At 38.4% G+C, this 14,224-nt stretch overlaps 1 protein-coding gene across 4 annotated transcripts in view; it reads left to right on the top strand.

The window, feature by feature from the left end:
• The window catches only part of LRBA (LPS responsive beige-like anchor protein), a 373,887-nt gene that overhangs the window by 72,904 nt on the left and 286,759 nt on the right, over window positions 1-14,224 (top strand). For 3 of the 4 annotated variants that reach the window (XM_032110029.1, XM_032110030.1, XM_032110031.1), the window contains exons 23-31: window positions 97-1,122; window positions 1,576-1,665; window positions 1,932-2,107; window positions 3,272-3,425; window positions 3,837-4,017; window positions 5,267-5,394; window positions 5,706-5,813; window positions 8,233-8,404; window positions 8,543-8,981. In XM_032110029.1, the coding sequence (XP_031965920.1) occupies window positions 97-1,122; window positions 1,576-1,665; window positions 1,932-2,107; window positions 3,272-3,425; window positions 3,837-4,017; window positions 5,267-5,394; window positions 5,706-5,813; window positions 8,233-8,404; window positions 8,543-8,981 (2,474 nt within the window). The remainder of the gene's footprint in view (window positions 1-96; window positions 1,123-1,575; window positions 1,666-1,931; window positions 2,108-3,271; window positions 3,426-3,836; window positions 4,018-5,266; window positions 5,395-5,705; window positions 5,814-8,232; window positions 8,405-8,542; window positions 8,982-14,224) is intronic. The other variant, XM_032110032.1, reaches the window with a different exon arrangement.

The raw sequence follows: 14,224 nt of genomic DNA, 5'->3' as shown, positions 1-14,224 counted from the left end.
TGACTTGGGTTTCGTTTTTCTTTTTTTTTTTTTTTTTTCAGAGAAAACAGGCATTAATATATAATTTCTAATGTCCTTTGAACTCTGTTCTTTTAGGTAACTTTTGAAATGCACAAAGAGAGTCTTTCTCAAATGTACAAGGAGTACCAAGGGAAAGGAGGTGAAGGGAGTGGAGTACATTCTTTGACTCCAATTAGAACAATCTCTGGGATTAGCAAAGAAACTGAAACCAAGGGAAAGCAACAATCTTTGGAGTTAAAAGAAGATGCTCCTGCTCCTTCCTGCGTTAGTGATGGAGATACAGAGTGCAGAACTGAAAAAAAAGAGACAGAAAACTCATCAGATGGTGGCCAACAAACTCATTCAGGGTCTAATCATAAGGAGCAATCAGAGGGGGAGGATAGGGATACTACGCAGGATTTAAAAGCAGTGTCTTGTGTGGAGTTTTCTCCAGAACCAGAAACAGTGAAGCCCAGTGTCTCAGAAATCAGTAGTGGAATAGCTGAAGCAATTGAAGATTCTAGCAAAGCTGATGAGCTTGTGGAAGAAACAGTTGCTGTCGCTGCTGCTTCTTTAGCCATGCAAACTCCTGTGGAACGAGAAACTCGCACAAGTCCAGAAAAACTGGAAAAATCAGCCGTAGAGGTGGAAGATGAAGATGACTTTGTTGATTTGAAGGATGAAAGTAGTTTGCCTTTACCTTCAGAAGAGTTTGCAGAAAGGAACAAGGAATGTGGCTCTAATGAAAGCAAAGTGACAAAGCAGGAAGAAACAACAGAGAAGCAACCTGAATCTGTGCGTTTGAAATCTGAGGATACTGAAGGTGTGGATAAGAAGAAACAAGAACTGACTTTGCCAGAGACAGTGAGTTCTGCCATTCCAGAAGCAGGAACTCAGTCGGATTCAGCAGGAAAAAAGAAGCTGAAGGAAGGAAACATAGTTTCTAGTGAAACCAGAACGACTGTGGAAAATGCAAATGCACGTGTGGCAGAGCCTGCTGGAGCCTCTGACAAAAGAATTGCCAAGCTTGATGTTTCTAGTGTTGCATCAGATACAGAAAGACTGGAGCTGAAAGCTAACACATGTCTAGAAGCACCTCTGCCCCCTAGATCCATACCTGAGGTAAATTGTACCTGTCCTTCATCTGTCTAACTTAAAAATAAAAGGAAGTTGTTTTTTTTATGAATTTTTTGAGAAAGTGTGCCCAAACATTTGGGGATTTTAATGTGTGTGAATTTTGTGAGTTATCTATAGAATACTTTTAACCCTGGGTTAAAATAGCCATAATTCTTATTAATTTGTGTACTGAGGAGTCTCCACGATTTTTGTATATCCATGTATGAATGCTGATATAAACTGAGTGCGTGGTTAGATGGACACTTAATCTTTTTTGTTTTAAACTATAAAAATTGATAGGTTTGTCACTACATCATGTCACTGTACCTTTTTTGTACAAGTATAAATTAAGACTGGGCTTCTGTTGTGTGCTGCAGTGCTCCACCCCTCTAGTCTTCAGTTTCTAATCCAGCTTTTCATGGTTAAATAGTCATGTCTCTGAGTACTTCCCTTCTGCAGAGATACCTCCTAATGGATGCTCTTCATTCTGCACCATTCTTCCTTAAAGGAGGAAAACCACTGTCAACAGCAACATATTCTCCCCCTGTGGTAAGGTTGGGTGGCTGCTTGTGAATGCCTAGACTGGCAGGTGTGGTAGTGCAGCTGTAGAGTAGTTTGTAGTTTTGGTATATCCATTAAATAGCATTTGTGTAATAGTTCTAGCTTTATTTGGAACCATGTACTCAGTCTGGACTTGCTGGATATCTGAAATCTCAAGTCTATTAAATGCATTTCAGTGTGTACCATGGGAAGTAATAACCAGGGTGTGGTTTTTGTGTTTTATTTTCTGTTTTGTCTGCAAACTGTGCATTCAGCCCTCAAGGCAGCAGGTTTCCTCGGGACAAGAGCTGGCTGCTCCATCGGATGGGCAGAGGAGAGACACGAGGTCAACTGTGTTCCGTATTCCTGAGTTCAAGTGGTCACTGATGCACCAGCGCCTGCTCACAGACCTGCTCTTCTCTATAGAAACAGATATTCAGATGTGGAGAAGGTACATCCTGGGCTTTATATGGAGTGATCTAGACTGGGTTCATTTATAAGAGGCTCATTGACTTGGAGTTTTGGACATCTGGTGTTTTACTCATTATTCAGTAGCCTTACTTATTTTGTGACCTATACCAAGTTATTCTCAGGTTTTATTTTTAAGGTTCTTTACAGACATAAATGTGCACTGGCTCAGGACCTGTACACAGATTTGGACTGAAATCCTGGCTGCGTATAAGTCACTGGCAGTCTTGCTGTTGATTTTTATTCAACCAAGATTTTAGTTCTCCTAATGTGTGTAAGGGCCTGTGTCTTCTATTAGTATCTAAATGTGGATAAGAAAGATAATGTATCCAAAATAGTATTTCTTGCTTCTGCATTTACACACACTGAGTTGCTGCTTTGATAGGTTCTGTGAATACAGAGATGTTAATTTGAAAATAAACTTCTAACAGGGATCTGGAATGTAATCATGAAGATCTTTGAAAACAGTGGTAGTTCTGTGATTCAATGTTAAGATTTAATAACTGAAAAGTGGTGTCTATTGGTAGCTTGTAGTAGTGAATGTCTATTTTAAATTGAACCATATAGCTGTAGTGACCTGATAAAAAGGAATATCAGGATGAAGAAATAGAGTGTTTAAGTGATTCAGACAATTTAAACTGAGGTGAATTTTTGTCTGACTACAATTTTTAGAATGTGTTTTGGTTAACCTGTCAGGACATCATCAGATATAGCTCAAATATATTTCTAGTTTAGCTTCTATTTTGAAAAGTTTTTTTGTCTGAGTTTTTGTGCTTTGTTGATTTTTAATTTCTCTGAGAAATCCTTAGTATTTGCTTTAGTTTTCCAAAGATTTAAGTTCAAATCTAGTTCACAGTTCCAGCAGACTTTATTCCGTTTTCTGATACAGTGACTTTTGCTAGCAAGTAGTCATAAACCAGCAATCATTCAGGTGTTTTTAGCAAACTGTGATCTTGAGCAGTTTATGAACAGAAAGGAAATGTAGTTTTAGGTTTGGATTGAGATACATCAGTTGACCTTTACAGTCATGTTTTGTTTGCTGCCCTACTGCTGTGTCTGTTTTAGTTTTGTGAAAACATAAATATGTTAAAATACCTCAGAAATAAAGCTCTACTCTGATTTTTTTTTTTTTTTTATTTTTGGACAGCCATTCTACAAAAACTGTGATGGACTTTGTGAATAGCAGTGACAATGTGGTGTTTGTGCACAACACGATCCACCTCATCTCTCAAGTGATGGACAACATGATCATGGCCTGTGGTGGTATCTTGCCATTGCTTTCTGCTGCCACATCTGCTACTGTAAGAAATTCCATTTTTATTTGAAAATTCCTCACTTGTGGGAGGATGCCTTTCTTTATGGAGTGTATTGATTATTATAGCTGTCCTTTTGGGAAACAGGAAGTGTGTGTGGGATATTTCCACAGGCATCTCTTTCCTCCCTTTGCTCCCTCTGTGCTTTTGCTAAGGTAAATATGGGTGCTTGCCTTCTTTGCCTGAAGACATAACAAGGAGTTTCCTGGCTTTGTTGCCCCACAGTGGTCTGGAATGGGATTAAATCCCAATACTAATGATTGTTCCTAGAATATAAGTAATTATTACTTTTGAATGTGACTGGTAGTGGACTTCCAGCACACATGTTTCTTCATCTAGCTTGTAGGAATATTACCTTTGTGAAGAAGTAAATGGTGCTTTCAATTTTTCTCTGTGTAGCATGAATTGGAGAATATTGAGCCAACTCAAGGACTTTCAGTAGAAGCATCTTTAACATTTCTCCAGAGGTTAATCAACCTTGTGGATGTGTTAATTTTTGCAAGCTCTCTTGGTTTCACTGAAATTGAGTCTGAGAAAAATATGTCATCTGGAGGAATTCTGCGACAATGTCTTCGTCTGGGTAAGCAAATAAGACCACTTAATGAGCATAGGAGCTTGCAGTTACTAAATAGTTAGCAGCTGTTAGCTTTATTTTTTTTTTCCTGTCCATTGTTTTGTTAAATCAAGATTAAATTTAGTCAGACATTAAGATCTTTTACAGTTTTACTGTATTATGCAGTGCAAATGTATTCTTCTTTAAAAGTTTAAATAAAGTAAGTTTGGTAGCCTGTTTTCATTTTATCCATGAGGCTATTTCTTTTGCCAAAGTTCCCCAAATAATCAAGGCTGGGAATACAGCAGCTTTAAGAAAAGTAATCTTGTACTATATTAAAAAAATGAACCTTTGCAGTACTTAGAAAAGAGATTTAACACTTGAAGGTCAGTATATGAAGGTATGGTGGAAACTAAAATGTAAATTTCTGAAGGATTCAAATTGGGCAGTAATTGAATCCAATTATTACAGTATGTTTGCTTCAAATTGGATGGAAAGAAAATAGTCAGTTACCTAAAAAAGTAACAAATATTCTGAAAATGAGAACATATGAGATCATAGCAGGCTCCAGGTGGTTAATACCGGAGGAGAGTATTCATGCTTAGTTGCATGCTGTAAGACTTCTGTAATGAAAAGTTTAATTTGCATGAATGCCAGAGCAGCTCAGAGCCTCAACAGTAACTAGCCTTCCTCTCCCTTTCTAGGCAATTAAAACTTTGTGCAGGTAGAACAAGATTTATGGGATGCAAACAGGTATAGAGGTGGGGTAGTTCTTTTTTCCTTTGAAAATAAATATTAGAAGATGAAACAGGACGCAGATGTGCAGCTAAAAAAAAAAAAAGTTGTGTAACTCAGAGCATTTAGTCCAAGAGTAACAGAATATTTTGAAGCAAACGTTGCCATTTGTTTCACTAGTGTATCACTTGTCTTCTCCCTTGCAAGTCTGTGAAATTTAGCTGTCTTCACCCCACCCACCCCGTGGTTGTATGCATGGTAAAATTGCAGGGAGGGATGCTCACTTGATCACCTTGAAGTATCCATTAGGTACAGCATATATGTTCTAATAGTTCAGCATTCGGTATTAGTTATAAATTATTAAAGAATTTTGAGCATTATTTTGCAACTCTCTAAAACTTATGGAGGCAAAATATTTTACTAATGTGTGTAAACTTTTTAGTTTTAAGTGGTAAACAGAATTGTACTGTACGTTTCTGTAAGGGAATATAGAACAATACTATTTCTCAGAATAACTCTTAACGTTTCTTTTCCCCTCAAGTATGTGCAGTAGCAGTAAGAAATTGCTTGGAGTGTCAGCAGCATGCACAGATGAAACCTATTGGTGACACTGGGAAGAACCAAAAAGCAGTGCAAGGCTTTATAGGATCAGGAAAGTCTGCAGCAAAGGCAAGTTTAAGACCACATTCAGAAACACAGAAGTCAATAATGATTACTCTGCACAGAGGGGTACGTTTTTAGATTTGTACGTGCATCACTGATACTTTAACAGACCTGAAGTGGGGTGGCACAAACACTGGAAATTAAATCTGTCACAAGAATCGGCCAGATTTTTTCTTCTTTAAAGATGAAATGCATAGCTGATCTTTGTGCTCTAGTTATGACAATATGATGTACAGTGGGCGATTGTACATGCTTAATGATTTCTGGTAAAATGCTTTTAAAACCAGGATCTTAAACAATTGGGATTTTTTTAATAGAGTCCAGTGGACATTGTGACAGGTGGCATTTCTCCAATACGGGACCATGACAGACTTCTGCAGGATATGGATATTAATCGCCTCCGAGCAGTCGTGTTCAGAGATATAGTAAGTAAATAATGTGCTTTTCTTTGGAGCTACATTTCTGCTTGTATCTGTTTGCTGAACGCTTCCTCTGTTTAACACAGTTTGGCTAAATTGGGTGTACAAAAAGGGAATACTGCTCACAGTAATTAGGAACTTGTAATACTCTACAGCTGTTGTAATGTTTGTGATGAGAAAGAGGGAGAGGTGAAACCCAACTGTCTCCTGATCTGGCTCTTTGTGTTGCTAAGAGTTGATTCTCTGGAATTCTGCCTACTGTATATTAAGTATGTTGTGTTTAGTACAGATGTGTACATAGACAAGCTGTTTATGTATACTATGTATCATAAACATGTTTGTACTTTTTGAAAAATTCATGTTGTTCTAGCTAATTAGAAATTAGAGGTCATCTCTAATTCCTTGACTTCCTCTCAGAGGAACCAATTTGTGTGCGTGTGCTGTAAGTATGCATATGTTTTTTAGTCTTGAATTGACTAAAAATATCTTTGCCCTGTGTCAGCAACTTTATAGCTGATATTGAGGAAATTGAGATTGATTGCTTGGAAAAAACACCTCTGTAAGCAAATACAGCAGCTATAATGGCTGTGAGTCATTGGTGGCCACAAGCCTGGACACCACAACTTAGTTTACAATAATTGGACTTTTTAGCAAGTATAATGATTTATACAGTGACTTTTTTTTCTGTCCAGAAAAGTGAAGAATTTTGAGTTTTCTCTTTACAGTAATTAGATTGAAGCAAGCTTACTCCAACCCCTACTTCAGTATCAGTGTGCAAGAGAGTAACAAGAAGTGACTCTTCCATACTGGTGGCAATTAAAGTAATCCTAATGATTCCTTCAAGCACATTTTGTGAACCTTTTTCTTCAAAAAAAACCCCCACCAAAACAACACCCACCCACAACTTCTGCTTTTTTTGTGTATCCAATCCATCAGGCTCTCTGTTTCACAATAAATATAAAATGATGCAATAGCTCTGCTTTTTGGTTAAGCTGTTGAGCTGTGGGGAAAAAGTAGACTTAGAAAGGTCTGGTTTGGAATAGTTTTTGTCTGAGCTGTTTGCTCTTGCATCTAAGTGTTTTATTTGCATACAGTTTCTTACGTTATGTTCAGCACTTAGAACCAGGAGTGGCATAATTTGAATTTGAGTTCTATAGCAGGAACTCTGATGGAATCCACTTACCCACCAGTAGCAATACTTACAGTGGTCCCTGGGCTTTATTTCAAGCAGTTCAACAAACACAGAAAAAATAAGGTGGTGCTGATTGACTGGATCACCACTTTATTAAGTACAGTGAGAAAGTGTCCTGCGAAAATTCATCTAGCAAGAAAATTCTTTACAATCCTTACCATTGTAGGCAGCTTTCCTCAATCTCACCCTGTCATTGTTCTAGAAAGTTAAGGTTTTGGGTCAAGCCAAGGGGAAGATAGGTTGTTTTTTCAGTGCAATGGATAGGATCTACCTGTGTTATCTGTTCTTAATAGACATAAACGTCTCGCAGTATAGCTTTTTAAAGAGCTCTTCAAGGAATAAGGAGCTTTGATAGGCGCTACAATTGTGATAGAATGAGCTTTATAATGTAACTTAGTTTCTTGAACTGCTCAGAGGAAAAAATTGAATGTTACCTGAGCCCTGATGTAAATGAGGGGTAAAAAAAGTCCAAACATTCATTTTTTTACTGATTAGTCAGTGAGGATCCAAATGCTCCATTCTCCTGGGATCCCAAAGTGTATGAAGCTTTTCTTCCTTTGGTAGCTAAAAGGGACAGGCTTAGGCTAAATCGTAATGTCCAGTTTTGCCTCTGTTTCACTAGGAGCCACTGAGTGCTCTGGGGAGGAACCTGGCGTAGTTCATATTAAGATTTGTTTTTAAGGTTTTCTTAAAATCTCTTCATAAAGTTACAGCTGTAATGCAAATGCATATTGTCAGTTCTTGTTTAGAGTATACATAGTAGATTACATCCATCTGGACTATCTGATAATGAAATAAAACCTTAACACTGCTTCTGGAATTTGTTCCACTTTCTTCATTAATATGACACAGTCCTGTGGAGAATGCTCGCCTGGTTGTAAATGCTGTTAATATCTTGGCATTTTTGAGGAAATATAACAGAAGAAACACCGTTAAATAAAGGGGGCCTAGACCCTACACGAATTTGAAACATGTAGTCAAAACACACAACCTTAGCCGAAGTTAGCATATTTATAAATGAAAAATGAAAGGATTAGTGCCACTTGAATACAAGTGCTGTATTCCTTACCTTTATAGGTGAGACAAACTGTGACTAGAGAATATTGTTCTTCCATTGCTGATACATCAGCTTCCTCTTGGTCTGTTTATGGTAGTGCTGGGCATACTTCAAAGGAAAATAAACATGCTGCTGAAATTGTAATGGAAAAATCTGTGTGTGTCTCTTTTTTACAGGAGGATAGTAAACAGGCTCAGTTTTTGGCTTTGGCTGTTGTATATTTTATTTCTGTGCTCATGGTTTCGAAATACAGAGATATACTGGAACCCCCGAATGAAAGACGACCACCAAACCAAAGCCAGTCACTCAAGGAATCAGAAAATGAAAGTAATGAGACTCCTGCTGCAGGTGAACTGTTAATTATTTGGCCAAATTAAATAAGGTGGCTTAAAATGCTCTAGAAGTCTTCTTCAGGACAAATGGGGTGAATGCATCTCTGTTGATAATGACCTTAAAATGAGTTTTCTCTTCTTTTGGTGTGAACAGTTACGGAAAACCCATCTGCTGCTTTTGGTGCTTCAGCCTCCACTGAAGATTCAGAAGGTACAGCATCTCTGCAAAGAAGGGATTCTGGTCTTGGGGAGGAAGCAGCTCCAGCACAAACCAACCGTTCAGGAAGTGCTGCTGAAGCAGGACCTCTGAGTGTCAGTGCAGGCCCAGATGCAGTCAGTGAAGTCCTGTGCACACTCTCGTTAGAAGTCAATAAGTCTCAGGAGGGCGGAAGTGAGACAGGAACTGAAGAGAGTAAATCTGTGGCTTCTGTGCCAGCTGCAAAAAATGTCAATGTGAAGGACATCTTGAGAAGCTTGGTGAGCACACCAGCTGATGGGACTGCCGTGGATGCTGCTCTTCTGCCACCAACCTTCCTCGGAGTTCTTGGCAACGGAGCTGCTGAGCAGCCTGTGCAGTTCCATTCCTTTGACAGGTAATGTAACATGTGAAATACTTACAAATTTAATTTTACTTCAGGTATTTGTAAAGAACAGGAAAACCCACACTTCAGTTCACAAGAACTACTGAGTGTAGCACTGGCAGATGAGCACTACTGTGCATATTTAGTTGGCTTTAAAGAGCTCAAGAAATAAAACAGACATTAAATAACTTAAAATAATGATATGTAGATTAGCAGGTGTATTCATCACAAAGTTGTATCTACTCTCTGTTATTGTGGGCCTGCAAAAGAATACTTACTGGTTTACTAATAGTTACAAATGGATCAAAACCAATGGAGTAATTATCTGAGTGTCCTTCTACCTAGAGAATATTCCCATATTCATTTAGGAAATTAGATCTGTGTTCTGCCTTCTTCTGCCGAAGGCCTACTTTAAAAATTTTTCGTGACTTGTTCGGTAGAAGTATACCTTTAAGCTGTTAGATTTATTTTGTTTGTTTCATTGTAATAAATTTCTACATTTCTGAATACTCAAATGCTGCAGTGAATTCAAAAAGGAGATTTCCTGCTTTGTTGCTTTTTTTTCATTTTGGAATAAAGTCACTCTTTCCTGATAATAATTTTAGTGGCCCTCATATCACAGTCTCATTAGCTCCTTATACTTTCCCAAGCATAGTAAACAAAACTGTCTTTTATTGGACTTAGTGCCTTTTACCTCTTCAGGATTCCCAACAACTGCAAAGAAAACAAAAGAATCCTGAAACCCTTGCATTCTTGCCTCTAGGAAAGCCTTGGTTGTTTCCAGAAATCCTGCAGTCAGTCTGGTGCAAGGGGATCTGTTGTTACCATATCAGTATCTGGTCCTCTGCTTATTCCCAAACTTCCTCTGGCTCTGATGTCTTTGCAGTCTGTGGCTGCCTTGTTCAAAATACCAGCTGAGCCAGGAAAGGAGTGCAGTGGTGCCAGGGGTGTGGGTGCAGCTGTCACAGCCTGTCTGCTCCACTCACACTGCCCTATCACTGGTGAGGGAAGAGACAAGTGGTGGTGTCTGGCCAGATGAGACACAGATGGGGTGTGCCAGCATTTGGCCCCTTGCTCTTGTCTCAAAGGAAATACTGTGTTCTCCTTGTGATGCTAAACAGGAGGACTTGTTCTGGGAGCATGAGGAGGATGGAGACAGAGGGGCAAATTGGTAGAAGGGGGACACTGAGTTAGAACTTGCCACGCCTCTCTCCCCACTGCTGCCCGAGTGCTTTTGGCACTTCCTCTTTGAGGCCTCTCATTGCTCTTTGCTGCAAGCGAGCAGTTGATGTCAAATAATACGATGTTTTAGTCTGTGAGTGGTGCTTTTTTATCATAAAATTCTCAGTATTCATTGCTGCATGGTTTCAGCCACACAAATAGCATTTGTCTGGCAATCTGGTACAGAAGTGGCTACTGCATTTATGAATTATTTTTTAGCTGTTGTTGACTCTAAAGGTTTGTGGAGCTTGTGCTGATTTGAATTGGTGTACAGAAGGTTAACTATACAGGAAGTAATTGGGCACTTGCAGCAGTGATGGCTGACATAGGTAGATGCCACCTACAAAACTTTCTTATCAGAGGAAGCTGTACAATCTAATTTGATAACGTGTACACTAATGAAATACTGAGCATTGATAGCAGCCCTTCAGTCACTTGCTGTTCTGTGTTCTTTTTCCCATATAGTTACAAAGTTACTCAAATAATAACCAAAGAACCCCCTTTTAAGCTGTGGTGTGTTTTATAAAGTGAGTTACTTAAAAGTTGAATTACTTGCTGTTCTGCCCTTTTAGTTTTCCACTGCCCGATGGACACTGTTCTTTTTCCACCTCCAAAGTGCCAGTCATTTGTAACAACTCTTAACATTCTTTCACTTAACCTTGGGGCCTAATTACTGCATTGCTGCTGAAAGCAAGGTGATTTTATGAAGGAATATATACAGGAGAATGAAAAGGGATTGGAAGCAGTAAACAACTCTGGGCTTCTGAATGGAAGAGCAGAGTTTTGTAGGGTTTATGTAGCTGTCTGGACTGCTCCACAGTGATAACTTGTGGGCATTACTTTCTAAAGGTTTTGTGTTTAGTAGGTGGGGCTAAATATATGAGGAAAAGGTTATGAAGTAGTATAAGATATTTTGTCCTTCAGCAGTTTCACGTGACCTCAGCGTGTCAGTGGCTCTCTGTTTCTAGGTGGATTGATTTTTCATCTCCTTGCTTTTGTGGGTATGTCTGGTAGACAAAAGTGTACTTAATGATGTAAAAGTCTTACCTCTAATCAATTATGGTCTGTAGTGACACACACAATCTTGCATCTATGGTAAATATGTTGATATATGATAAAGTGTGTTGCAGACTAGCTAAAGTTAAAAAGAGAAAAGAACGGTGTGTGAAACATTTAAAGTTATGTAGACAGGCAGGTTTCATGGCCCCTTGCAGGTGACTGTATCTTTATGTAGTGAGACTGCTTAAAATACAAGTTTATGCTCTGAAATGACACCTAGTGACAACAGTAGGAAGGAATTGCGCCAGGGATAAAAAACCCCATGCTTTTTATAAGAAACTGGATTGGAGTTGGAAATACTAGCTCTTATCTCTGGGGTAGGCAAAAATACTAAGTTACATTGTGAAATTTTTTGGGGGAAAACAGACTTTGGGATGCTCTCTTCTGTGTCTGGTTTACATTTAATATATTGTTTGATGGCCAACACAAATTCTGTGAGGGTTTTTTTTTTTGTTTTTTTTTGGTTTTTTTTTTTTGTTTTTTTTTTTTGTTTTTTTTTACTTTTTAAAGACACTTTGTTAAAAGTTGCTCCCATGTAGCAGTTTACCAGTGGGGTATCTCTGGGAATTTCAAAGCATCTCTCTGATCCTGCATTTATCTCAGGAATGCTGTGTCAGAAATCAAAACTCTCCTCATATCTTAAGGATTATCAACTTCCCAGCCATAGCTGGAGAGTATACAGTAACAGCTATGTGAGTGAAACCTTACTGAAAGGCTGCCAGGTTGCAAGCCTTTGCAAACAGCTAGGTGTATGTGTTCATTCCCATGCCAAAAATCCACCCCTTATCTTATGGGAAGATACAATCTTGTGATTAGTGGGTGCCAGGGGTTTATCATGATAAAGTTCAAGACTTGCATTGGCTTTTTCCCAAGATCCACAGGGACATGAATTAACGTTCCAATTTCAGTGTGTCCTAAACCAGCAGTTTTCTTATTTAGTAGTAATCGTGTAGGAAAAGAGGAGGGGACTAATGCAAGCAAATTCAAATAAAATGGAAATAAAAATAACCAAAGCTTGGGATAAAAAGTGAGATGACATTTCTCTTCAGTTAGTCTAATAAAACCCATAACCTATCACTTGCCATTTTTACTGTGCACTTTAAAATAAAACCCTGGTCTCTCCTGGCTTTTGCTGCTCTTTGTGGAAACATTCAATAACCATGTCATTATGGGAAGCTGATGCTGAGGGTTCAGAGGAATATAGGCTCTTAAATCATGATCTTGTACCACAGAGCTTAAATTTGCAGCTGTGCTGTAACTTTCAGAACAGATATGTTAATAAGCTTGTTTATCTTTTTGGAACATCGTCTGTTAGCTGCTTAGTTTGGCTCAGCCTGTGTTTACTCATTTGTCAGTCAGTGGTGTGCATATGCCTTTGTAGTGGTTGGTTGTGGTAATTTCAGTTAAATTTAATCCAAGTCCCTTTTTATATGGAATGGATACATCTTAGACTTTATTGATTTGGACCTCAAATGCAAAAAGAACAAACTATTTGTCGACAAGATTAAATCTTCCAGGTGTAGGTAGAGACAGAATATGAGAATGGGGAATCTTTAGGTAAAGGCACATGTGCTCTGATGGAAAGCTCAGCTCTTTCAGCACACCAACAATTTGCATTCTGCAGCGGCCAAAGAGGCAAACCATTTGAAGTGTTCTCCCTGCCAAGCTGATTTTAAAGTTCTCTTGCAAAATTGATTGTATCCTCTCTATCATATCTTCTGTTCCTTTCCCTGCACCCTCTGATCTCTCATGGTTTTGAGAGTCTCTTATTCTTCCTTTCTCCTTGGGTATTTCAAGGGAGGCATAAGAGAATGGGTATTATCCACAGACAGCAGAGCCCATAGAAGGAGACTGACATGGCAGGCTGCTTTCCTGGCTTACAAAATAGAGGTAAAAATAAGTCTCTGATCCTCTTTATTGGTCTTTTGCTCCTTGCACAGGAGCCTTGCAGTGGCCATCGTTTTGGTAGCCTGGAACAAGGCTATTTTATTTTGATTTTGAATTAAAACCATTATCCCATAGGGGTACAGACAAACTGCCACCTGCATTGCTTTTTGGTGCTAAAAAAGAGAATGCTAAGAATTAAATCAATAAATTCTCATACGTCAAGAGGAATCAGAACTCATGTAAGTATTTTTAAATTACAGTGAGGTCATCAGTTTGGGCTGCCTCATGTTGTATTAGGGATTTTTGACTTGCACCCAAGGAAAATTTGTAACCTGAAATATATTTATAATGAAATGGGTACTTGCCAACTTCATGAAAAAGAAATTCTTGGGAAAACACTAAAATTTTAGGAGATGCAGATATTTTCTATCTTTTATGGAAACAGAAGAATCAGTGAACTGAAACCAGGGAAGGGTTCAATAAGTAAATCCTTATGGAATTTGGCAGAATAGATCATTATTGCATAAGCCTTTGTCTGTGATGGAAGTCAGTTTTCAGCTCAGTGGTCTGTGCTCATTCAGCAGTGAATAATTGTCTGCAACACGAAGACTTCTTACACTTCAGCATAATTGGGACTGATAACACACTGACCTTATTGCTAAGTTGTATTTATGGTGGCTGGTTCTCACTATGCCTGGCCTATGTTTATCAGTTCCCCTACTGTAAATTCTTATTTTAAACCTTAAGTACTTGATTTTGAATGAAAGTAGGCAAACATCTAATACAGTTACGTAAATGAGGCAGCTAAAGTATCATTCTTACCATGGTGTTTGAGGTCTCCTTGAAAGAGACCTTAAGCATGTATTTTGTGCAGTTTTAAAATTTTATTTATCGTGTCGCTTAAACTTAATATAATGGATGTTTTAATATACAAACGTAACCCAAAAGTAGAATTTAATTGTTGGGGTAATGTGACTGTTAAGGAGTAAATGATGTTTTTTGCATTTCTGCCCCTGTGTGAGGTTGCTTAATATACGTATTCTGATAAAATTAATGCGTGGTTATGGATTTTTAAAAAATATATTATT

Source organism: Corvus moneduloides, chromosome 5 (genome assembly GCF_009650955.1).
Source record: "Corvus moneduloides isolate bCorMon1 chromosome 5, bCorMon1.pri, whole genome shotgun sequence".
In the NCBI taxonomy this organism is placed as follows: Eukaryota; Metazoa; Chordata; class Aves; order Passeriformes; family Corvidae; genus Corvus; species Corvus moneduloides.
The sequence above is the reverse complement of the archived record's forward strand: the minus strand, read 5'-3'. Positions and strand labels throughout refer to the sequence as shown.